The following is a 27554-nucleotide window of genomic DNA, read 5'->3' on the forward strand; positions in this document are numbered from 1 at the left end:
AGGCAAATGATTGGGTAGTCGTAATGCTGGGCGTACCCCGGTGATTTTATATACAGTACCTCTGAGGGGATTTTAATAGTGTAATTCAGTGAACGTACCATGGATAATACATGATTATTAAACACTATTAATAGGGAACGTACCACCATTTTATTTTCGGGAGACCCATACAAAAATAAGAACATTTATTTAGATTAGATGAAGTAATAAACAGCTACATGGGCAATATAAAATGTCAAGATAAATTGTGGTATCCTACTGTGAGCAACACGCGTAGAGGGATTTCAATACTAATAAATTCATCAAATACTTAATAATCCATTATGAAAGTCATTACTGACCATGTTTATACTCAAGACAGAAATTAAAAATATAAAACCCATGGCAGTACTTTCATGATTCAATAGCGTAGATACAATGGTGTGTCCAGGATGAGGCACAGTATGAAACCAGTGAAGACTGAGATGTTAAAAGGAGCCATCGTGTGATGTACATTTCTCCACAATGGTTCAAATTGTTTCCTGTTCCTAGAGGTCTTCCTCTCATCTTGTGTAAAGCGTCGGTGCACCAGGCCTCTCTGCCGTCAGTAGGGGCACATCATCCTCAAGTCCTCCACTCTCGGCTCTTCTTGTTTTCAGCAGCAGTTTCTCTTCACTTCTTTCGACTGGCTCGCTTCCAAGCTGTCTCTGACTGATCCTGAAGAGAAAGTGGCAGGTCACAGACTTCTCCTGCTCCATTTTATGTTTATTTCGTTTTATCAAAATCCTCAGGCCCTCAACAGATTTAATTATGTATTATTATTATTATGGATTATGTATTTCTCTACTCTGAACCCTAACCCCTGACCCTGTCCAAAGTTGATACTTACCTATACTGTCTCCTCTTCCAATACTGTTGGGGGTGTTCGTTCTCTCCAGGTCCTTCAGCATGGAGTCCTCAAAGGCCAGAGCTGCCACCCTGAAGAAAAACTCCTGCACATTCTCTCCTACAACACAGCAAATAACATGATGTACACACGTGCATGCACGCACACACACACACACACACACACACACCCACACACACACCCACAAACACAATTGTCATGTAGTATATTCAACAGTATATCTGTATTTCTACTGCCCCCGCATTCGCGACAACTGAATTTTAGTAGTCATCTACTACTCCCCCAAAATAGTCGACTAGTCGATTAATCGCAGGTTTAACGCAATAGTTTTTTTCAATAAACAAACTAAAATAAATAAATAATAGCTAATAAACAGTGAAACGACTAAGATGAACTACCCACAAAAAACACAATAAACATATTATAATATTTATTTATATATTTACTGTATTTGTAGAAAACGACTAGTCAACCAGCAATGCACAGGGTCGACTAGTGGTTTGATAGTTGACTATCCGACTAGTCTGTGAAACCCCCATAATCCAGACAGCTGTGTTGATTACAGGCTGCCAAACCTGACAAGTGAAGAGATTTTATTCTCTATTTACGCACTGCAAGCTAATAATAATCTCACATCTTCTCACTTCACAACGTTTGCAGTGCTATTCCATATTTACCAGTTATGTTCTTTCACATTATGTGTTGATGTCAGCACCATGTCAGTGTTTAGACAATTCCCATACCTGTTTTTGCAGAAACCGACCAAAACTCAGCGTTCATGTCAGAGGCCATCTTGACAGCATCTTTCTCCGTCCTATGGCATTCCTCTGGAGACTTGACACAGAAATGACATTTAATGGGATTTGGGAAAGCCATAACACAGTAATGCTATCATGAGTCACAGAAATGTGAATGACCCCACCAGAAGGTCACTCTTGGTGCCAACCAGGAAGATGAAACAGGACCCCGGGTCATTCTCTCTCATGGCTTCTTCCAGCCACTGCCTGTGAGGATAGAGGAACATTTGAGAAGGCATTTCGCCTTTTACTGCTTCAAATGATCGTTTAGCTTGTTCTCAATTTCATAATCTGTCAACCCTACCGTGTGTGCTCCAGGGTCTTAATGTCTGCCATATCAAAGACTGTGATGATCACTGTGAAAAACAAGCAAAGCACAGAGTTGAATGCAGCTGCAGAAAACCCACTACTCTTCACAAACTATTATATAAACTATTCTATTATTAGCATAATAAAAGTCATACCCTGAGCCCCTCTGTAGTAGGCTGAAGCAATGCATTTGAATTTTTCTTGACCAGCTGTATCCCATCTACACAGAGAAAGTAATAGATCATCCATATTGGAATATAAATTATACAAATCCTGATAATCATTCTGAAAGATGAAACCATAATAAAACACAGCAGAGTCAAACTACTCACATCTGAAGAGAGTACGGAACCCCATAGAGCTCAAACCTCTCGATTTCAAAGTCTACCCCTATAGTTGCCTTGTAGTCTCTGTCAAATGCATCTTTGCAGAACCTGAGAACATAACAGTACAGATAGAAAGAAAGAAACATACAGCACAACCTACTGGAACCAGAGGTTGATTTAGATCTAGCTTAAGACAGTATGACAGTATACTGTCATGAATGACTGATAACAGATCACTGTGTAGTATGAGTAATACAAATATACAGTACATTGTGATCCTTCTCAAAGAAGACTAAATTACTATTATATCAACCATTGTATGTTGTAATATGGCTGTACTGTAATACTGTACCTGTTGATGAGGCAAGTTTTGCCCACATTGAGGTCTCCAACTACCACCGCTTTTGACATCTTCAGTCTGTCCCATCTTCAAAGGAAATTGTGAAAAGTATAACCATTGATGCTTTGTCAGACAGATCTGACAGAAGGCATGATCAGCGATGTGATTCAGTCAGACTGCCATTACAACAATCGGCCAACCAGTGAGCTCACCCTTGGTGCCTGGCAGCTCGGTCCTCACAGGCAACCTTGGCCTCTGCATTCCAGTCGTCCTTCATCTGTAAGCAGGCCTTTTGAGTGTAACACTAGAAGGAAGAAGGGAACCAAAGTTAATAGTAAAATGGTAAATGGAGAAGACTTTGCTTTTATTCACAACGCTGGCCTTTCTCATTCCCCCGTTCACACACACACACACACATTCACACACCGATGTCAGCTGGTTTCCGCCTGCTCACTGGGAGCAATTTGGGGTTCGGTGTCTTGCTCAAGCTCATTTCGATGATGTAGAGGAGGTACAGTATCTGTAATCAAACCTTCCTATTCCCTATTCCTGAACTACTGCCGCGGAGAGAGAACTGACATTCCCTCTGTGACAATACAATCAAATCAATCACATTTTATACTGAAAGTACATCTCGCAAGGGTCTCAATGCTCTGTGCACTGCTGAGCATCAGTAATGAAACCATTAATGCGAGCAAGACAGACCGACAGCATTGACTTTCAATTGTTAGCAGTTCCCATCTGACGTGCCGAGGGCGAGATTTTTTTTTGTGTCATTGAAATACCAGCTGTCAATAGAGTGTTGCTCTTTTTCTCACTGATACTGTACTAAGAACCTTTTGCTAATCATCATTGAAATATGTCAAACAAAGAGCAATGAGCATCCCGTTGCGATGATGATGATGATGTAGCCTACCTTCAGAGAGGAGCCAGAAAACAGCAATGGGAGAAATGCATTGCTGCAATACATGTTAGCGTAGCATGCTTATGTATTGGGATAGATAGGTGCTCCCATCTCTCGTGTTTTTAAGCCTTGTGAATTCTGAGCAGCCTAAGTTACTGGACATCGCCTCATTCTAAGGGCCAGAGATTGGGTGTGAGAAGTTGAACTGAGCTGAAACCAGCTACAGCTGACAGGTGTCTTCTTTGAAGCAAATTGGTTGGATTAGACATTTACTCTGCCCTCCTCCTTGAAAATTAGCCATGTGATCGTCGTCAGCACCCACTCAGCCTTCTATCAGAATAGTCTTGGATGGATGTCACACATTTTCAATTATGGCGTGCCACTCCTCCTCCTCCTCCCCCATACCAGTATTCAGTTTGTGTTGTTTGAGACCAGTAGGTGGTCAAATGGCTTGTGGCAGCCAGGTGGTGGTGTTGTAATACCTCTGGGAACTTGCAGATGACTCTGTCTCTGCTAACAGGTGGTGAGAAGTACTTCATCTTCTTGTTCCTGGTCCCCTGCTGGTGTGTGAGGAGTAGGTCTGCAAAAACCTGTGGAAGAAAGTATTTCTCACCTTGACCATATGATGACCATGGTGGCCATGCACCAGCTCTCTATCCATGTCAGACCAAAGTCCATCAGACCTCAACAATAAAATCACCCATTATCTCAGAAAAGAAAGTTGCCCTCATGACTCATCCAACAGGAATTATAATTAATTAGACCCCATTCCCAGTTTCGTTGTGTCAAGGCAAAACACAAACTCGGTAATAGCTATGGTACATAGCCTGCATAGCATAATGCTACTGTAGTTATCTACTGTGGCTAACTAACGTTAGCAATAAAAAACAAAAAAAAACAAAAAAAGAGTCCACAAGTCCCGTGACATTCAGTCAAAGATGAGCAAACACTTAGTGCTACACTTAGAGCTAACTAGCCACTATAGCCTACAGGTTTATTCAAAGCAACCACATGATTTGAATGTGAACAGTATGAGATAGGAACAGTCATTAATGCATGTGCAACATTGTAACCTGTTACAGGAACACATAATTCATTGTACTCACGGATTCCGTGGCAACTTGTAGCGGTTGTTGATGCTGCGTTGCAGTGTGATCAGCTCGAGCTCTGCATCAGACCTATCCCATCTCCATGGAAACCCCAGTGCTCCACCGGCAAGCGTCACGTGACACGGAGCCCATAGAACATTCTTATCACCGATTTATTTGAAAAGACTAGATGAATGCAGGCACGGCGGTTTAGGCTGTGTTTATACAACAGGAGAGTGGAAATGAGTTTGATTCGTGACGTTAGTGTACGTGCTGTAGCCGCAAATAGGTCTTGCTGCAGTTAAAGCAAAGGTTAAGTGGTTTAGGTATTGACGACCGAAATTGTCATTACAGTGAAGGGCATGAATTACTAATGAATTGGGGCGGGGAAACAGCATAGGCCTAACTACACCTATAAAGTTCGCGTTAAATGTGGCACGATGGCAGGCTTAAATCAAACCATAGTCATCGTCCGCCACGGTAGCCTATTCAAACCTACAAAGAAACAAAACAGGTGGACTAATTAGGAGCTATTTTCATCATTTCTACATAGGATTTAGGCTACATAGGTCTACAGCTGTAACTTTCATCAAGTTCCCATGCATGGTCTATGTGTCATCCAGATCCGCGGGGCTCTTAAGTAAGCTAATTAATCTGACTACAGAGGGATATTATACAAAATATGTTTGGCATGTAGCCTAATGTTCCCACCTGTACTCTCAAGTCAGATTTGTGAGGCTGTCTGAGACAGCGAGAGCTGCCTGTACCCCCGGAAGTTCCCCTCTTGCCCACTGGAGAGCAGCAGAGATTCGGCTACAGCTCCGTCGAGCATATTGCTGTGTCATGCCAAGCAGGTTAGTCGTTTCATATTTTTTATAAATACTGTTACTAGCCCTATTTTTTTTTAACTATTGCATTGTATTAACAACTATTAGCACACGTATAACCATGTATGTGTAGGTATGTAGCCTATTCATGATCATATTTCTGATATTCTGTATGTAGGCCTACATATCAATTGTCACTGTGGCTGTGTCACTGAGTTTGCCACATGCCTGCCTAAGAGCCACACCTGAATGCAATAGCTCTTCTGGCCGTTATCCCATGTCATCACAGATCAATAACAACTGTAAAGCTGTCTATATGGCTTAATTCACCCACGTCCCTTCCTCTACACATTTCTCCTGTCGCAAAGGCATATGGGCCCATCAATGACAGCACCAGATTATTCTAAGACGATGGATGGCTCTTGCCTTGACCTTCAAATATCCTCTCTATGACTTTCGGCAGAGCTTCTGGACCTGCCATTGGCGTGTGAATCATCAGTAAATCTATTGTGCCTAGTACATCTTATATCATTCTTTGTTAAAGTGCAAATAGGCTTGAGACTTTGATCATTTGAGTCATGTGAGGTATCTGTCCAAACAATGCTTTCGTTCCCTCTTGATTTTCTCATCCTCTTTTAGAAAATGCGTCCTTCCATTAAATTGTTCCTCCATCAAGCTGGGACCAGGACATTCTACAGTAAAGCTGAAGCTCTGATCATCTACTCACAGAGTCACAAAAATCAAAGACAAAGTGATGTGAGAGGAAGTTTTCGCTTTGTGAATGATTCACAATACATCAGCATAAAAATGTCCCCGCGGGAATTCATAAAGTAGGCTACCTACCTACCTAAAATAATTTGTATGGGTGCATGCAAATTTTATGAGATTTGAAGTGTGCAAGAATGTCACTTTAAAAATAAAAAAATAAAAATGTGAAAGTATTTTCCACCAAATATAGTATGGAGCATGAAACCTCCTTTGTTAATTCTTGAAGTAGGATAATTATTCTTCTAGTCAGCACCTCTCCAAACATTTTTGGGTGTGTATCAGTTCCTGCTTTCTAGTGGATGGGTGAATAAGAACAATGAAACTACACCCACGTTTGCTCTCTCTCTCTCTCTCTCTCTTTCTCTCTCTCTCTCTCTCTCTCTCTCGAATACTGTATACCCAGAAGAGCTATCTTCTCATTCACCAACTCAAACATATTTTTGGGTTATGTCTAACTCGCTATCATTCCTCATGACAGTCACAAGGTATAGTTTCAGCAGGCCTTCTCCACAGTAAAATGTATTTTCGGCCCAGACAAATACCACTGTAACTAATTGCCACAAAATATTACCCCCGGCACACAGAAGACAGGCATCTCCCTCTCCCCCTTTCCATCTCTCTCTCGTTCTCTCTGTCTCTGTCTCTTCTTCACACACAGTCCTTCTCTCCCTCTCTCTCAGACTTCTTCTGATCTTAACAAGGGCCTATTCTGTAAAATTACAGGATCATCCGGATGTAGGTTTTGGGGATAAGCCTTGTCATTCATTTATTACTGCCCAATCAATGGCGACAGAAGATTTTCCTGGCCCAATCAGATTCAATCCAGACTACCTGAATGAAATAACCTAGCAACCGCTCCGCCCAAGACGATAGTGATTGGTTTCAAGAAATACAGCGGCCTATCTCTGAATGGTAATGAGTGCAGCCAGACCTTTATCCAGCACTGGCATAGTGTAAACAAAGTGTGGAGATACAGTAGGTCTGACTATGTGAGACTACAGTAGGTCAAGTGAAACCTTTGTAGCCTTTGTTTGCTGTTGCAATGTGTCTTTGTGTGTCTGAGTTTGTTTGATTTTGTCCTCCAACGCCTGGCAAGAGGCAAAAGGTAGGGACAGGGGGTGGGATTAAAATGAAATTATATATATACTGTATATATATATATATATATATATATCGTCCTATATAACAAAGTTTATATATATGTATATATATATGTGTATATATATATTTTTAAATTATTTTTATTTTTATTTATTATAATTTCTGTATATATGTTTTACATTCAAGTAAAAGTTGAATTCATTAAACTCACTCCTTAGTAGCCTAAATCGAATCGATAGCTTTTCGGTGGCGAAGCTGGCAAAATCTGTGTTTATAAGAGGTGGTCTCATGTGTTTTTAAACAAGTGCACATTGAACCTGTCGTCCTCCACCCATCATGCACGTCATCATCATGTACAGTAGTTGAATGCAATTGGTTGTCTTCTCGTCGATCTAGCAGTCAGTAAAGTGGACCAAATGTCAAGAGGTGGACATCATTGGATTCCTCTTGGCCTACAGAATCTAGCTAGCCTTTTTGAGCAGGGTAGAGTTAGAGTCAATTAATGTCATTATAAGCACGGAGAATAGTGTGATACCTCTGACCCTTGTGTTACATTTGCCCTGCTTCTCGCTCGGAGTGGCGTTATTGATCACAGTGAAATCTCAGGCAGTGAACACGGAACTCCAGAGCTCCAGTAGCTAGAGCTGGGCTGCATGCATGTGAGTCATTCAGAGAGACTCCTACGTCACAAGCGCAAGTGTCTCTCCTCATGCCTCAAATGTCAGTAACGGACATCATCCGTCACGGACATCGCGTCGGCCGCTTCTGCTCATCGATGCACCGATGGGGCTTGGTATCCTGTGTGGCGTGCGAGTGTGGCGCCGAGGAACAAACCGCAGACCGCGTCATCCAGGACTGTCCGACATACCGGGCACCCAACGGAATGCGTGGCCTGACGGTTGTGGATGATGAAACGTTGACATGGCGCCTGGAGGTGTGCCTGTATATATAGCCCGGGTGACCCCTCACCCAGGCTCGGGGTGGAAAAAGGATAGCCCCGAGCCTGGGAGGAGAGGACAACTACACCATCCCATACGAAGAAGAGCAAGTCACGGAAGTAGAGAGGCCTGCTCAGTATGTTACATTCGCGAACCATCCAATTCTTAAGGCTCTTTGCTGTGAACAATGAGAACCGAGTCGTATTTCAGAGCAGTTCTGTTTTATCGCTGTACCCAAATTTCACTGCCTGCTGTGTACATAACCTGACGCGCCAGATGGCTTGTGTCAGAAACAGAATGTGAGTGAGATAAAATTCAAAGTAGTAAATCCACTGACATCAGAGGGATATGTAATGTTTACTAATCATTGATGTCTGACATTTCATCAGCACTGGCACAACACTAAAATTAAGTTATAGGTCTGGCTATGCAAGGCATTTCGTGCTGCTAAACCTAGTCCACATGCAAAATTAAAGTGGCAATAAGCGATAAATTATATTGGTGGGAAGTTTGAATCTGTACCAAATTTTACCCTATCATTATCCATAGAGATTATTTCACAGATAGAATCCCGGATTACTAAAAGATAAAAAAGAACAAAATCGGCCGTTGTTTTGAATGGCTCTCGGAATGGAACAGAGCCAGATCTGGCTCCTTTCACAGACCTGTATTCCCATCACTACTGCTCTGCTCTGCCTGACTCAACCTTACAGACTCATCCATCTAACAGCATGATTAAAATGGTCCCAGTTGGAAAACATAATATATGACCTAGCTATCTCTGAACTATATACAACATGATCAAACTACCTAAATAAGAGTCATCTGATCTGTTGTGAATTTATCGACTAATGATAATTGTACCTGCAATGCACCAAACCCCAATACTAACCTATGATGAGAAGATGTTGCGCCATGTTTTAGTCCCGAAAGCCAAGACCTACTGCTTCCCAGGAGCCAAGGTTCGGGACATCGACTCTGCTGTCACTTCGCTGACCAAAGATCATCCCCAGGCCTCATCAGTCTGCTGTGGATGTCGTAGCATGTCCGTAGAATGTTCTCTCTCCTATGATGCTTTTTTAGCCTCTCTTACTCTGAAATGTAATTTAATGTAATGTACTGCTTTATAAATGTTCTTAGCCGGTAGACAAACATACTCCTGGAGCTTGCTCGATCGCCTTGTTGAGAGGGGTCAGGGAAGAATTTTTACAGCTCACTTATCTGGCCCCCGGGTGATTACTGTTTTTTTTGCTTCCCTCTGGAATATGTAGAGAGTGGGTCGTATGCCCACCTCCCTTGTTCTCTGTAAAGCGCATTGTGTTGCCTCTGGGTATGAAATGCGCTATACAAATAAAGCTTTGATTGATTGATTGATTGATTGATTGATCAGTCATCCTCCATGTTGGGGCCAACGACCTCAAGCTCCAGCAAACAGAACGGCTGAAAGTTGACTGGACCTGGACCTCACCCGGGATCTAATGTGGTGACCAATCTGTTTCAACCGCCCTACTGCTCAACATAGACCTCCTGTACCCAGACTACTGCTCTATCTCACCAGCACTCCATCCCCAAAGACCTGGATTTCCTGCACAGAGACCTGGCATAATAGCGACGTTTATGGGTGGCTGTAGCTCAGTTGGTAGAGCGGTTTATGGGTGGCTGTAGCTCAGTTGGTAGAGCGGGTCGTTCAATGATCGAAGGGTCAGCGGTTCGAATCCCAGCTCTGACTGTCCACATGTCAAAGTGTCCTTGAGCAAGACACCTAACCCCAAATTGCTCCCAATGAGCAGGTTAGCACCTTGCATGGCAGCTACCACCATTGGTGTGTGAATGTGTGTGTGAATGGGTGAATGAGAGGCCATTGTAAAGCGCTTTGAGTGCTGCTAAGGTGGAAAAGCGCTATATAAGTGCAGTCCATTTATCATTTATGGTTTTATAAAGAAACTTTGCCCACCTGCCATCTCCCATCACACTCCTATTACCATAAGGAAACAGTCAGGCAAATCCAACATGATATCCATTCCAGTGGATATACTGTACCAGCCAGGCCTGCCAGTTCCTGTCTCCGAAAGTTATTTCCTGAATGCCAGGTCCCTATCAGGCAAAACTTTTCTTATAATGATCTTATATGTGAATGTAAATTATATGTTTCTAACTGAACCCTGGCTAAATATCAATGGAACAGCAGCCCTCATCGAAGCTTCTCCCAACTACAGTTTTTTAATCTATCAGAAGTGGGGGGAAAAGGTGGAGGAACAGCCACCATAGCTATGGATGCTCTTAACTACAGGACCGTTTCCCTCAATTAGTTTATCTCCTTTGAATACCATGCTATAGGCCTAGTCCTAAAGTAACTATGTATAGGCTACCCAAGCAATGCCCTGCCTTCTTAAAATAATTTTCTGAACTCCTGTCCATCATCCATACAAATTATGATAAGATTATTATCATTGGAGATTTCAACATACATGTGGATACTGAAAGCCAGGGGTTTTATCAACCTCCTGAACTCCATGGATTTTACCCAACATATCACTGAGCCAACCCACAACCGCGGCCACACCCTTGATCTAGTGATTACTAAGGGCCTGACTATTGCTGTCTCCTCTATCAGTGACCTCACTCTCTCCAAACATTTCTGTTGTTGTTGTTCTTCTCCTTCTTCAGGCAGTTCTCCAGCCTGCTAGTGAATACTTTGTATACATCAGTATCCTTTTATTCACTGTGTCTATATATAGATGAATACATAGATGTTTGTTGCTCAGCGACTGACATGGTCTGGTGAAAATGTGTGTTGCTTATGTGTCTCTGCATGCTATTAACCCTGGCCTGTGACTAGAGGACTGAAAAGGGCTAGGTCAGAGGCTACTTCTTGTAGAAGTAGTAGAATTGTTAATTCTCCATACAGTTGATGGTTGCAGACCTACTCAGTTCCATTTGGACTTCACTTGATTGTATTTGTTGCCAGTTGCCGCTGCTAGTTTTATTTTTGTCAGCTCAGCTCATATACCCTTTTTAAAGAAGGAGCATTGTAGTTTCTACTAGTAACATGTTAGACTGTTATTGGATTTAAAATTCAACAGAATAATAATTCATGTTTTATTTATCTTTTATTATAGAAAAAATACTGATTTGTTTGTCAGTTTTATTTTTAGTTCAAGGGGAATACACCTAAAAAAACAGCACTGTAATTGGCATGTTCAAAGTATATATAAAAGAAAATTAATGTTAATAAACCTGTTTGTACTCTTTTGCCCAATGAGAATCGATAAGGAATCGGATCGATAAGCTGAATCGAAAATGGAATCGGAATCGCTAAAATCTTATCAATATCCATCCCTACTTAGGACTGAATGAAAAATATTGACTCCCAAATGTCTCTAGTGGTGCAATCAAATCCAGGCAACTGGTAACACTCCTTGTGCACAATGGATTTTGAATACAAGCACCAAAAGAGCTACTAAACACATCAAGCTCTGAACTCTGGATTTAAGCTCCTGATTAGAATAGTCTATAGTTTTACTGAGACACCAAGTATAGTTTGTTATGTTCAAAGCAAAATGTAGGCTACTTTGCAATGGTGGAAAGTGAACTGTGGTGAGTGCCTCCAGATGGTGGACCTGAGATGGAGCCCAACATGGGGCCAGTGAGGCTGGAAGCAATACAGAAGACAGCACACTGACACCTGCACCACACAGCAAAATATACCCTCATTAGAGTCATTAGAGAGGTAAAAGCTAGTGTTAGACACATTTGTGATACAAATACATTACTGCATGGGTAGTTTTTCCATAGATATGTCCATAGATATTCTCCAACATAGATTTTATTTAAAACCTGAAAATCTGTAAATTTCAAGAAAGTATTACTTTGTCATAAAGTAATTACTTTTTATGGCAGTACAAAATGAAGCAACCGTTATTGTAGATTCAGGGTTATTGGGGGGAGGGTTTAAGCAGCTTGCTCCGTCAATGCCCAAACAATGAGCTGTGGAGCCATTAGCAGCCATGCAGGGTCAACCAGGGTTCGACTTCTAATTGGAGTGGAATGTGGGGCCACCCGAATCGTCCCTGCTGTCCTGTCACAGCTCTGCACAAAAGAAACGCTCATCACATCAATTTACAAGTGATTTAATTGCATACTCTATTTGTGTTAATTATTTTTGCCCTGGTCGTGTGGGATGGTCAGGAAAAGAACAGCCTCTTTTTATTGTGATTATAGAGTGCAGGGAGAGAGGTGGTTTAGGAACAGCATGTTCTATCCGAAATTGCAAAGACAAAAACATTGTGCAGTGTAATAGTGAAAGCATGGTGTGAGGTTAGGATTACAGAGCGTAAACCGAAGATGATACCAGTCCATTGTCAGTGTCAATGTCTTTGAACTCGCTCACCTCCAGCGCAGATGAACTGAAGCCACTCCCACACATTTTATACACCTGCGTTCGCCCCCATACGTCCCAGGACCAACACCCAAAAACACATTCTCTGCACAGCCAGAATTTGCATAAGTCATTTTATTTATCGTTATTGATCCTTTTTTTTAATATGTCTTCTAAATTGGTTGTTTTTGTTGAAGTGGACATCCTGTAAAGTTAAGCGTGAAGCCCTTAGCTGAGTTGTTTGCACATGAGGGGAGGAGTGGAGCAGGGGCGCCTCTCTCTCTCTCTTTTCTCTCTCTCTTTCTCTCTTGCCCCAGTATGCTATTTCTCATGAACAGTATCCCAACTTAACCTTTATGTATCATTTGTTTGAACAACGAGTGTACCTTATAGTATATTTACACATCATACCCACTGACTGTAGAACAATTGCCACGTAGATAACGCAATGTAAATAACTGAAATGTTTTTTTTTTCTTCATTCATATATTTTTTGCAGTCTTTTTTCTTTGAATACTCCTTCACATATCTTCTCATGCTGGGTTTGTAATGAGCTTGTCATCATCATCATCATCTTCATCGCTACCATCATCATTATATCAATTAATAGAACTCTTTTCAATAAATTCCTCTTAGACAACAGCTGTACAATCGTACACAGTGTTTGACTTTCATATATTTTTGGGAATATATTAGTTAAACAGAAAACAGTTTAACAGAAAACAAACTGAAAAGAAATATATCAATATCGCAAAGTAAGAAAATCATGCATGTTTTTGTCAATAAAAACCAAAAATGTAACATATTGATGGGATCTATTTTTATTTACACTGAAATTGGCACTGTTTTTCGATGTCTCTTTTGCTGGAAACTGGAATGATCTGAGAGAATACTATTGGACTCTTTGAGTGTAACACTCTCCTGGTCAATCAGAAGCCTGCTGTAAAAGGCAGGTTGGACATACATACTCTTTTTTTGTTTTTAACATAAAGAAATATGGGAAAGAAAAGAGAAAGAAAATAACAGAATAACCTTTAAATGTCCATTCAGGCCAACAGATGAGAAACAGTGTGTAGGAGGTCTATGTTGTGTAGAAAAAGACTCTCTTCAGCTGTAGATTGTGGCAGTTATTTTTTCTCTTTTGGACAAAGACCCTGTGACATCAAGTGCTGATTTTCCTGGGACTAGTATCTCTTCTCTCCTCCTTCCCAGTGGAAAAAAAAATCCTAGAGTGTATTGATTTTCAAAATTCAAAACCCAAAAAGCAGCATTAATTGACTCAGGCAAATCAAATAACCTAAGCAGACAAACTTAACTTGAAACTGCCAGTGACCTACTGCACAAGCCCAGGTTTGGCAGGCGGAGATAGGGGTGGCTGTCTTTAGTTTCCAGTGTTTCCATGTCAAACAAGTGCTTGACAGTTGATCCCGAGTCCTTGTGTGTGAGCAAACATAGGGGTGTGTGTGTACATATGTTTGGGTGTGTGTGTCTCTCTACATACTTATATTCAGTGCAAACACATTGATGCCAGCCTTGGGTAAAATCACATCTTCACTTTAGTACCCTCAAATCTGATCATTTCAAGCCATACGTTTGAACCTATGACCTATGACCTATCCTTCTATCTCAACCCCTCAGCCCTCTTGCAGTTCTCTGCTGTACCTGCCCCCAGAGACGGACAGACAGGCAAGCAGGCAGGCATTTTGCTTTTTTCAACCTAGTGACCGGCTTGTCTGCTGCCAAAGCAGCCCACCATCCCCACAAGCCCCTGCCCCGTTCCCGGCCCTAGCACAGCCCAATGTACTTCAGATTGTTCTGGATGATCACGTCCGTGACGGCGTCGAACACAAACTGGATGTTGCTGGTGTCAGTGGCGCAGGTGAAGTGCGAGTAGATCTCCTTGGTCTCCTTGTTGCGGTTGAGGTCCTCAAACTGCCGCTGGACGTAGACGGCCGCCTCCTCGTAGGTGTTCTGGCCCTTGTAGTCGGCGAAGCAGACGGTCAGCGGGATGCGCTTGATCTTCTCAGCCAGCAGGTCCTTCTTGTTGAGGAAGAGGATGAGCGAGGTGTTGGTGAACCAGTTGTTGTTGCAGATGGAGTCAAACAGACGCAGGCTCTCCGCCATGCGACTCTAAGGGGCAGAGACAGAGAGGAAAGGGGACAAAGAGAGAAGAGACTAGAAATTGATACACTCGTAAAGAGACTTGATAAAAATGAGAACTGCATCCTATTTTGCCGGAGCAAAGTTGGTCCAATCGAGGCAAAGTCTATTCAAAATACTTTGTTGGGGAATTATGATGATTTCTCTAAACAATTCTAAAATGTGGAGTCAGACATGCTGTTACAGATATTTATTCCAGGTGCTTTATGCTTGATTTCAGGTACAGCGTTTCATTGTTTTTACCGTCTGTTTTTTCATTGAGCTACACCAGGGAAATATGGCCCCTGGTGTGTAGAGACATATGTGTAGAGATCAAAATGGAGACAGCTATCCGATCACACCGGACCCCAATAACACACTCTTCTGCATTACCAGCCAAGTCCATCTCTCTTCTTAACAGCTAAAGAATGTCAGTTACAGCTACATAGCAGCAACTGCACGCTACAATTAGCGCACGCTTTGACCCTAAAGATGAAAGCGAATGTAGAAAGAAGTGTGACGTGCGAGTCACGCTACGCGCGTCCACCGTGCCCCCTGGACTAGGCAAAGGCGTGGTTTCTCTATTTTGTAAACAGGGACTGGAGACTCAGTCAGCTAAAGTTGAACTCTCATAACCCTACAAAAGCAGAGCGCACACCCCCCCGCGTCTTCTCCCACTCTCCCATGTCTACAAGACAAGACGGAACAATTACTGGACTGGAGCTCACAAACTCCAAACAGAAATGTGACATGGTATGATATTAAATTGATAAATTGATGGATATGAAATGTTTGTTATTAGCACAGCAAGTATATGACTGCACAAGAGGGTATGTCCAAGAGGGAAGTGGCCACTTACAGAAAACAATGTGTGACTGCGCACAGATGAACTCAATGGCAGAACATACCACATTACTGCATAGCTAGGCTGAACACAGCCCTAAACCCCTAACCTGTGTTCATGATTGCATATTCACTCAACCCCAACTGCCTAAGCCACGGCAGCACAAACACAACATTACCTTTCCCTGAAGCACTGACACTATCTCATCGATCTGCCATCACTATGATGGATTTAGCCGCATGGTGACACAGAACGTAGCGTTGTTGCCCCACAGCAAGAAGGTCCTGGGTGTGACGTCGCTTGGGACAATGTCGGCACCGGGGGTCGAGTTCGCGAACCCAGGGGCCACTTCCCCCGGGGCCTTTCTGTGTGGAGTTTGCATGTTTTCCCTGTGTCTGCGAGGGTTTCCAGCATAAAGAACCCAATACAAAAAACATGCAGAAGAACAGATCAAATCAAATCAAACTTTATTTGGTATTTGTAGATCAAACGCTGTCCGTCCCTGACGAAGACAGGCAGGAGCGCTTGGATTGGTCCTCGTGCGTGTCTCACGCTTACTGTTTGCGCTGGCCATTGCACGTACGTGTTGGTATCTTTACCGCGTGACTAATAAAGTATGCTTTTATGTTTGTCTTTGTTGAAAGCACACGGTGAGAAATCTCCTGAAAGCCCAGAGATGTTGTCACCACCATACCAAGCTTGTCAGCTGTGCTTTATCCAAAGCCTGAGGATACCTTTTATTTTCCTCCAACAATGTTTTCCAAAATTCCTGAATGGAAGCCAGTTCTCTCAAGACTCTCAGGGAGTTGTAGCCAAAAGGGCTACATGATAGCGATCCGTATCACGTGCTCCAAAATGCTTTTATATCCCTAAACACATTTCCAATTGACTGATTATTAAATGCAAAATGAATGAGAGTTCCCTAAGACACTGTTTAGAAACAGATCCAGATGTTGCTGGGAGGGGTGGTTTGTTTCAAGGGAACTAGTAGAAGAGAGACAAGAAAAGCAATTGTTGATTGTGCAGTGAATCATGCTTTGAACTCTGAAGTTCTAGGCAGTTGGTGCAACCAAATGTGAAAAGATTAACAGTCTGACTGACATCAGTATCGATGCGTATGCCGAGTAAAGCTGTCATGCATGATCTCACCTTCCTTTTAAGCAGTTCAGTCTCTTTTAGGTCGGCAAAACATGTGGCCCAATAATATGACAATCTTCTGTGCCAGAATTTCACTGTAGCCTGAGTAAAGCACCGTGTGAGTGTATGTGTGTGTTTGTTTGTGTGTGTGTGTGTGTGTGTGTGTGTGTGTGTGTGTGTGTGTGTGTGTGTGCGTGTGTATGTGCGTGCGTGTGTGTGTGTATGCATGTGCGTGCGTGTGTATGTATGTGTGTGCGTGCGTGTGTGTGCGTGTACTGTGGGCGGGACTAGGGAGGCTGCAGGCATGTGGTATGTATTCAGTAGCTTGTGACTGAGGGAAGATGCCAGTTGGAATACTGGTCTGCTGTTTAAAAGGTTACACACGGCACCATGGTGCTCTGAGCGAAACACAAGACCTGCTCTGAAAAGAGGAAAACACGCAGACAGTGAAATATGTATGTACTGTAGTTATAAAATGTAAAGGTGCTGTAACTAACAATGTCACCATTAACTATTCTAACAGGAGAGGTTTCTAATGACATGACATGGCACTGTCTTGCGATGGTCAAGAGCCAAGCCACTGGACGATGGTCATATCTACATTAGTTGTGTTCGCCATGTACAATACGTACACATTGTACCCCTTCACATGATAATTATATAGTATCAACCACTTGTGCTTGATTTAAGTGGCCTACAAAATGAACAAGCTCTACACTCCAGTATTGGTTCTGTGAGACTTCATGTCAGTAAGTACCCTTGAAAACCAATGGTTCTCGAGCCTAGAGGCCTATAGGGCAGGATCCCATCTCATTATTCCTTAGCAGGAGGCAGCACGTGTACTTGTGTACTCGTGACATGACGCTAGTATTTCTCAGGAACTTACCCCCAACCCAACCTTTGATGCTGGAGGCATCGGGTACCATTTTAATAGTCTTTGGTATGACTCGGCCGGGGATCGAACCCCCAACCTCACAATCTCAGGGCGGACGCTCTAACCACTAGGCCACTGAGCTGGTGAGCCCTGGTGCGGATGCATGGATTTAGAGATCTAAAGCATCTCTCAGTAGACCGCTGGTGTGAAACGGGAGTTCTTTTTCTCAGGACCCTAAAGACTGCTCCCTTGATAAGGTCAAAGCCCACTGACTCCCTCCATGGTCTCAGGGTGCTCAGGAGCCCCACGGCGACCAGGGGACGGCAGGAGACGGCAAACTGCGCGCTGGGAGCCTCCTCATCTGCCGGCCCCATCACTCCTATAGAACGACCGCTCTCGCTGCGGTAGGAGCACTCAGTGTGAAGACCCCCCCCCACCTCCTCTTCTCACACACACACACACACACACACACACACACACACACACACACACACACACACAACACACACTCCCTTTTCCCTGGCCTCCCAGCAGTGCCCCCTTTCCATGTGCACTCAAGACACACAAGCCTTAATTAAGCTTAAGTATTAATGAGGAGGTCCAACCCTGAGTTAATGCTTTGTTTCCAGTAAATAGGAATCGCTCAAGTGAGGAGCCACCCCTCTGAAATTCGATTCGCTTCATTAAGGTTCAATTCAGACGGCAGTACCTTACAGTATAACTGTCACAAAGAAGGGGCTGTTTGTACACATGCACTGCTATTAATTGAGGTAATCTCTCTCTCTCTCTCTCTCTCTCTCTCTCTCTCTCTCTCTCTCTTCCTCTCTTCCTCTATCTCTCTCTGTGTTTTGCAATAATATCATAATACCTTTTATGATAGTCACTCCTTATTCTCTATATACAGCATATTAGGGATGCACCGATGCATCGGCCGAACATCGGCATCGACCGATGTTGGCCTTGTTGACTGCTATCGGCCCATCGGCAAATAAAATGACATTCACCGATGGTAGTGGCCGATGTTATGTCGCAACAATTACTATTTTTTTTGTTGCAAAACGTAGCCTACCCAGTTGCAGATTCGGAGAAGATCCGTGATGTAATGCCGCAAACGCACGTGTAGTTTGCTTTCAAATTAAAGTGAAATAAAAATTGGCGTTTTGGAACCAAACACTTAATTTCACTTAATTTCACAAAGGGGGGAATAAAGATAAAATAAACATCGGCCATCGGCATCGGCCATCGGCTGGATTGTTATTTTAAACATCGGCATCGGCCCAGAATTTTGCAGTCGGTGCATCCCTACAGTATATATAACTATCTACCACTCTATTTCAATCTTTCTTTCTCTGCCTTCTATCTGCCTCCTCTCTCTGAACACTGCTCTCAACTCCACCTCATTGAATCAAAATCTCTGGGCTCTGTGAGATTCAATTAAATGAGAAGCATGCAAGCAACATTTAATTTAACCTACATAGATTGAATTGAAGAACCTTTTTGATTAATTTTAGAGGCTTCAACCATTTTAATGTCACTGGTATACAATCTACACATTTGTCAAGGATGCTAGATTTCATTAACCTCAAAAGGTGTCTTAATTGGAAGGCTCACTGAGTCCCTGGTCAGTTGGATTTAATCTGTTGAGATCCGCTGAAGGAAAATTAAACGTTAAAAGAACTCTTGGTTCAGCCTTAGCTCTGACTTTGTCAATTCTGGAAGTAATTTCCAGACGCAAAGCCCTTTATTCAACGTGGCAAAAAATAATGTAAAATAAATTCCAGTTACAGGTGATTGATGTGCTATTTCAAGCCACCAACATTGAGATGGAATTGATGCCAACACTGGCCCCTAGAATGCCCATGGCCTAACACTTAACTGCGCCGCACCATCAATCACTAATGGCAGGCGTTTCGTGCTCTAAATGTCGGTCCCCTGTGCACCAGACTACCAACACACAGTGATAATTTACACTCACCTCACATACACACAGCATCCAATGCAGCTCCTCAGTCCTCCCTGCCGCATACAAACATACAATCGCACGCACACACACACACGGAGGAACACACAGACGTACACGCGAGCACCTCATATCAATTCCCTTCAGCGGCGCTGTCTGTTTCATCCCCCTCTCCCCTCCCCTCCCCGCACCCGTCCACGGCGCACTGTCAACAGCCATGGATTAGGAGCGTTTGACTGCTCTGTTGCTAGGCAACTGTAGCCATAGCAACCGGCTCATTATGAAGACAGGGACGGGACAGGAAAAATGCATCAGGGAATGAACGGGGTTGGTGGGCAAAAAAAAATTACTCGACTGCAATTTTTTCACTCCAAGATATCCTCCCTAATAAATGACAGCCGTGCCATAGCAGCGCTGTGCTTGTGTATGAAGGGACAGTTAATTTTTAGCTGGTTTCATAAAAGCATTTAGGCTATTGATGCTCAAAGGTCATCTGCATATCTAAACCTGTCTAGTGCTGACAGAGAAACCGTCACCCCAACCAACCCCACCCCAACCACCACCAACACCCCCAACCTCCACCAACACCCTAAACCACCACCAACACCCCAAACCACCACCAACACCCCCAACCACCACCAACACCCTAAACCACCACCAACACCCCAAACCACCACCAACACCCCCAACATCCACCAACACCCCAACCACCACCAACACCCTAAACCACCACCAACACCCTAAACCACCACCAACACCCTAAACCACCACCAACACCCCCAACATCCACCAACACCCCCAACATCCACCAACACCCCCAACATCCACCAACACCCTAAACCACCACCAACACCCCCAACCTCCACCAACACCCCAACCACCACCAACACCCCCAACATCCACCAACACCCCCAACCACCACCAACACCCCCAACCACCACCAACACCCCCAACCACCACCAACACCCTAAACCACCACCAACACCCCAAACCACCACCAACACCCCCAACCACCACCAACACCCTAAACCACCACCAACACCCCAAACCACCACCAACACCCCCAACCACCACCAACACCCCAAACCACCACCAACACCCCCAACATCCACCAACACCCTAAACCACCACCAACACCCCCAACCTCCAGCAACACCCCAACCACCACCAACACCCCCAACATCCACCAACACCCCCAACACCACCAACACCCCCAACCACCACCAACACCCCAAACCACCACCAACACCCTAAACCACCACTAACACCCCAAACCACCCCCAACACCCCCAACATCCACCAACACCCCCAACCACCACCAACACCCCCAACCACCACCAACACCCCAAACCACCACCAACACCCCAAACCACCACCAACACCCCCAACATCCACCAACACCCCCAACCTCCACCAACACCCCAAACCACCACCAACACCCCCAACCTCCACCAACACCCTAAACCACCACCAACACCCCAAACCACCACCAACACCCCCAACCTCCACCAACACCCTAAACCACCACCAACACCCCAAACCTCCACCAACACCCCCAACCACCACCAACACCCCAAACCTCCACCAACACCCCCAACCACCACCAACACCCCCAACCTCCACCAACACCCCCAACATCCACCAACACCCCCAACAACCACCAACACCCCCAATCTCCACCAACACCCCAAACCACCACCAACACCCCCAACCTCCACCAACACCCCCAACATCCACCAACACCCTAAACCACCACCAACACCCCCAACCACCACCAACACCCCAAACCACCACCAACACCCCAAACCACCACCAACACCCCCAACATCCACCAACACCCCAAACCACCACCAACACCCTAAACCACCACCAACACCCCAAACCACCACCAACACCCCCAACCTCCACCAACACCCTAAACCACCACCAACACCCTAAACCACCACCAACACCCCCAACCACCACCAACACCCCCAACATCCACCAGCACCCCAAACCACCACCAACACCCCCAACCACCACCAACACCCTAAACCACCACCAACACCCTAAACCACCACCAACACCCCCAACCACCACCAACACCCCCAACATCCACCAGCACCCCAAACCACCACCAACACCCCCAACCACCACCAGCACCCTAAACCACCACCAACACCCCAACCACCACCACCACCCTAAACCACCACCAACACCCTAAACCACCACCAACACCCTAAACCACCACCAACACCCCCAACATCCACCAACACCCTAAACCACCACCAACACCCCAAACCACCACCAACACCCTAAACCACCACCAACACCCCCAACATCCACCAGCACCCTAAACCACCACCAACACCCCAAACCACCACCAACACCCTAAACCACCACCAACACCCCCAACATCCACCAACACCCTAAACCACCACCAACACCCCAAACCACCACCAACACCCCCAACATCCACCAACACCCTAAACCACCACCAACACCCCAAACCACCACCAACACCCTAAACCACCACCAACACCCTAAACCACCACCAACACCCCCAACATCCACCAACACCCCAAACCACCACCAACACCCTAAACCACCACCAACACCCTAAACCACCACCAACACCCCCAACATCCACCAACACCCTAAACCACCACCAACACCCTAAACCACCACCAACACCCTAAACCACCACCAACACCCCAAACCACCACCAACACCCCCAACATCCACCAACACCCTAAACCACCACCAGCACCCTAAACCACCACCAACACCCCCAACCTCCACCAGCACCCTAAACCACCACCAGCACCCCAAACCACCACCAACACCCCCAACCTCCACCAACACCCCCAACCTCCACCAGCACCCTAAACCACCACCAGCACCCCCAACCTCCACCAGCACCCCAAACCACCACCAGCACCCCAAACCACCACCAACACCCCCAACCTCCACCAACACCCCCAACCTCCACCAACACCCCAAACCACCACCAACACCCTAAACCACCACCAACACCCCAAACCACTTCCAACACCCCAAACCACCACCAACACCCCACCACCAACACCACTACCACCAAGACCACCGCCCAAATTACCACCACCCCACACCCCCACCACTAATACCCCAAACCACCACCACCACCACCCCAAATGACCACCACCAACACCCAAAACCACCAACGCCCGAAACCACCACCACTAATACCCTAAACCACCACCATCAACACCCCAAGTCACCACCACCACCACCACCACCACCACCAGCCCAAATGACCACCACCAATACCCCAAACCTCCACCATCAACACCCCAAACCACTACCACCACCACCACCACCACCACCACCACTGCAAACCAGCATCATCACCATCAACACCCCAAACCACTACCACCACCGCAAACCAACATCACCAACACCAACACCCCAAACCACCACGACCACCACCAACACCCCAAATCACTACCAACACCTTAAACCACCACCACAAACCAGCACCACCAACACCCACCCTCTCTTCCCCTCCCTTCCTTGGGGGAAGCTGTGACCTAAATTTACCCAGTAAACTCTATAATTGCATTCACATCATATGATCACTTTCTGTTTGCTGTTGATTGATCACATTGTCTGTGATTGGACAAAGCTCACATTGGCTCTCTAATCCAAAAGACACAGCCACCAGTGCAGTGAGCATTAACGATGTCCATCACAGGCTTGAAAGATGACAGTGATTAATAACTTGTGGGAGTGATATTGCTCGGCCCTGTGTACTACATTAACCATGAGCCTCATTCACGACAGCTTTTTCTGCTCCGTATCCGAAACGCTAGCCCGAAAAAACTCTCTGTCCCCCTGTCCCCTCTACTCCTCATTTGGTCTCTCAGCCCCAAACCCAACTACCTCTGTCTCTTCTGATCCGTCAGTTCTCCCGAGGTAATCAGAGTACATCAAACACACACACGTCCACGAAGACAAACACAAATAGTGCCGTCTGGACGAAGACGTCACGGCTGTTCCGTGTCTGACAGTCGTCCTTCGGTGATGGATAGATTTCTGCTCTGACACACACACGAATGAAATACCTCAAATATTACAGTCTGCCCAGACCCAATCACGAGAGAGAGAGAGAGAGAGAGAGAGAGAGAGAGAGGTAGAGAGAGACCGAGAAAGAAGGACAAAGAAAGAGTGACAGAGAGAGCAAAAGAGAGAGGGTAAGAGAAAGAGAGATGGTAAATGAGAGAGAGAGAGAGGGAGAGAGAGACCGAGAAAGAAGGACAAAGAAAGAGTGATAGAGAGAGCGAAAGAGAGAGGGTAAGAGAAAGAGAAATGGTAAATGAGAGAGGGAGAGAGAGACTGAGAAAGAAGGACAAAGAAAGAGAGAGTGACAGAGAGAGCGAAAGAGAGAGGGTAAACGAGAGAGAGTGACAGAGAGAGCGAAAGAGAGAGGGTAAGAGAAAGAGAGGGAAGAGGGGAGTGTTATCCGACGGAAAGCAGCGTCGGCCCAGCGAGAGGAGGAGAGGTGAAGGGGGAAGCGTGGCGCGGGGGAGATAGGCTGCAGGCCAGCCATCGAGCGTCTGGGCCAGCCTTAACGCGTCGAGCAATCTAATTCAGCGGCTCGCCATCCCTCCAGTCTCCCTCTCTTCCTGCCTGCCTCACTTCCTCCCCGCCTCCCTCTCGGCCTGCCTGCTCCCCGCCGGCCCCTTGGCCTCCCGCCTGCCCGCCATACTTCCACGAGTCCACGAATCTTTCAAACCATGAAAGTGCACAGGCTTGGAAAAAGCCCAGACGTTGAGGCCAGACATTTCACAGATAAGGACAGTAGAGGTCGACTGGTAGTGGATTTTTAAAGGCTGATATAATAACGATAGTTTGATTAAAAAAAATGCAGATACCTGATTAATTAATAATAAATAAATATATTTTAAAAAAGCATTGCCACTGTCAAATAAATTAAATAAATAAATAAATAAATCTGGATCATCAAAATCAAATCAAATCAAACTGTATTTGTATAACGCATTTCATACGCAGAGACAACACAATGCGCTTTACAGAGAGCAATAGAAAGATGTACATAGATCCTACCCCTACATGTTCCAGAGAGAAGCAAAAGAACAGTTCACCTGGGGGCCGAAGAGGTGAGCGGTAAAAATTCTTCCCTGACCTCTCTCAACGAAACGATCGAGCAAGCTCCAGCGTACCGTAGGCTAAAAAGCAAAGTGTAATGAAAACTCAGAGGGATCAGGCCTGGCATGTTTCTTGCCACGAGGCTACTGTACTGTACTGTATATCCACAACATTTTGTTAAAACCACCCCTTTTCTTTATTTTGGTCTTCAATCAAGTTCAAATGAAGTAGCCTACTCCTTTTTGTCAGTTGCTGGGTGGCTGTGGTCCAGATCCTTCTCAATTAATTCAATATAGATTTTTTTAATAGATAAAAAGCATATTGAAAATGAAACGGAACATCCTTAAGTGTGATTTGGTGGATCGGGCCTAGATCGTTCTAGAACGGTCTATTTGCAATGAGCGGAGGCCGAGCAGCCATCGGCCTCTATGGGAGCTCAGCTCAGCCCATAACCATACTTCTAAAGACATCCTATCGGCACAGATTGGCAAACCGATTTACCGGTCGACCTCTAAAGGACAGTCCACCACGCCTGGCCCTACATCATAAATAATGTCTTCTGGTCGAGGCCCTATGGATGGAGGGAGGGGCGGGGCTCTGATTTCCTCCCCCACTCCCCCCTTCCAGGCATCACTTCCTCTCTTTTTTTCCTGCACCTGTGCTTTCACAGGATGTTAATTCTCACAGGTACACCCTCTCACCCTAACACTGTGAACTCAATTAACACCCAACTGCGTTTTTCGCATCACCGTTTATTTTTAGCCGGCAAAAAGTAATTGATTTCATGCACTAACACATGAATTAAAAGATCAGAAGCGCACCAGAAATGGAAAAGGTTTCAAACTTCAAAGCGGTGTCTCGTCTCAGTACCCGCTACCTGCTCCTAATTTACTCAAGAACTGAAACCAAAAAACTCTCGGAGATTGAGAAACATTAAAGTACAAATGGATGTGACAGAGAATTTGATACCGCAAAACTGACATTGTCTTTCACGGCGAGTTGTGATGACTGTAGGTGAGGAGGCAGCGAGAGGAGGCTGCAGAGAGAGGGGGGGTCACGGGGGGGGTGACGCAGCAGGGATGATATCAGGCTCGTGTGTCTGTGTTATCTCCTCTTATTGCCTCTCACAATCGTGAACCCTCCGTCTATAAATATAATCTTCCACAGGATGGGGCAGTGATTGCAACAGCGATTTTCAGGCAGTGTGAATGTCCTCTATGGACACTTTTGATGTAGCATTCGTTTTTTGAGGGGGGGGGGGATTTGGTTTTCTTTATTTGCCACCATAGTGGTCCTAAATAGACCCATTCTAGAGGCGGTCAATAACGTCTTTCTCCTAAATGACGTTTCTCCGGATGTTCATTGCTGGTAAGTGTGGCCGTGATTAAAGGTTTGAATTCACTGTGAAAGGTGTGAAGAGGAAAGAGCTACGGTTCTCCTGCAACATGCATATCTTGACAAAACACTACTGGCATAATGTGACAGTGTTTGAACAGCAGCGGGCTGGTTTTGTAATGTAAATGTGTGTGTGTGTGTGTGTGTGTGTGTGTGTGTGTGTGTGTGTGTGTGTGTGTGTGTGTGTGTGAGGCAGATGTGTGTGTGTTTGTGTGTGTGTGTGTGTGTGTGTGTGTGTGTGTGTGTGTATGTGTGTGTGTGTGTGTGAGGCAGGCGGGAGCGCATGTGTGCGTGTGTGTGTATGTGTGTGTGTGTGAGTGTGTGTGTGTGTGTGTTTGTGTTTGTGTGTTTGTGTGTATGTGTTTGTGGGTGTGTGTGTGTTTGTGTGTATGTGTTTGTGTGTGTGTGTGTGTGTGTGTGTGCGGGACCCCGTAGCGGCTATTCATCTGCCCTTACCGTCTGATTGTCCTCGTAGAGCTTCAGGTCGTAGCCGCTGAGCTCCACGCAGAAGATGATGGCGGTCACTCCCTCGAAGCAGTGGATCCACTTCTTCCTCTCCGAACGCTGGCCCCCCACATCCACCATCTTGAAGGTGAGCTCCTTGAAGGTGAACTTGTTCTCCACGATGCCGGTGGTCATGTCGCGCGAGCGCAGGATGTCTTCGACGGTGGGGATGAACTCAGCCGCGGAGATACGGTCCAGGTCGTTCAGGTAGTAGGCTGTGTTGTCCTCCAGGTGGTACTCGTTGGAGCGCCGGAAGCACTCCTGAACGCCCGAATCGCCCCACAGACGCTTCATCACCCCCAGCAGCTCCGCCGTGATCTCCCCCTTGCTCTCTGCCGGCCCGGTCAGGGCGAACAGCTGGACGGCGTCGTAGGCCCGGTCGGCGTTGTGGAAGTCGATCTTCAGGGTGGCGAGGGCTCGGATGATGCGCGTGAGCGAGTCGATGGCGTTGTAGAGGATGAGGGGCTTGTACTCCTTGCAGGCCTCCAGGTTGAAGCCGCCGCTGTGGATGATCTTCATCTGCTTGACGATGGTGCTCTTGCCCGAGTTGCTGGTGCCCAGGAGGAGGAGCTTGATCTCACGCCGCTGGCGCTGGCTCTCCGAGCGCAGGTGGCGGTCGATTCGCCGGGAGCGTCGCCCCGCCTCCTTCTCCTCGGAGCTCTGCCGGCACCCCATGGTTGTCTGCCCCGTGGTGAGCGGAGGGGGAGGTGCACCGCGCGTTTAGGGCGGGGCCACGGGCTTAAAAAAAAAACAAAAAACAACGCAGACGTTGAAAGGAGAGGAGAGGAGGAGAGAGACGGAGGGCGGAGGACGAGAAGGAGGTCAGGGCGGGGTCGGGAGTCTTCGATACTGCGGGCGGCGGCGTCCCCGGCAAGGACAGGAAGCGGCAGCTTCTGGGGTGCGGAGGGAACG

The 27554-nt window shown here is 45.7% G+C and overlaps 2 protein-coding genes across 2 annotated transcripts; both read right to left on the reverse strand.

Annotated features, from left to right (window-relative positions):
• Positions 1-634: 634 nt before the first annotated feature.
• On the reverse strand, positions 635-4101 carry rab36 (RAB36, member RAS oncogene family; the record flags this gene model as incomplete). Its single annotated transcript, XM_084454963.1, has 10 exons — positions 635-696; positions 869-985; positions 1630-1720; positions 1809-1890; positions 1988-2039; positions 2148-2212; positions 2325-2426; positions 2671-2745; positions 2871-2962; positions 4045-4101. 10 exons carry the CDS (start codon positions 4099-4101, stop codon positions 635-637), a joined length of 795 nt encoding a protein of 264 aa, XP_084311089.1.
• A 10346-nt stretch (positions 4102-14447) lies between these two features.
• gnaz (guanine nucleotide binding protein (G protein), alpha z polypeptide) lies at positions 14448-27317 on the reverse strand (the record flags this gene model as incomplete). The annotated part of the gene is made up of 2 exons (XM_084460176.1): positions 14448-14792; positions 26595-27317. 2 exons carry the CDS (start codon positions 27315-27317, stop codon positions 14448-14450), a joined length of 1068 nt encoding a protein of 355 aa, XP_084316302.1.
• Positions 27318-27554: the final 237 nt, after the last annotated feature.

The sequence above is a fragment of the Borostomias antarcticus genome (genome assembly GCF_949987555.1).
Source record: "Borostomias antarcticus genome assembly, chromosome: 2".
NCBI lineage: Eukaryota > Metazoa > Chordata > Actinopteri > Stomiiformes > Stomiidae > Borostomias > Borostomias antarcticus.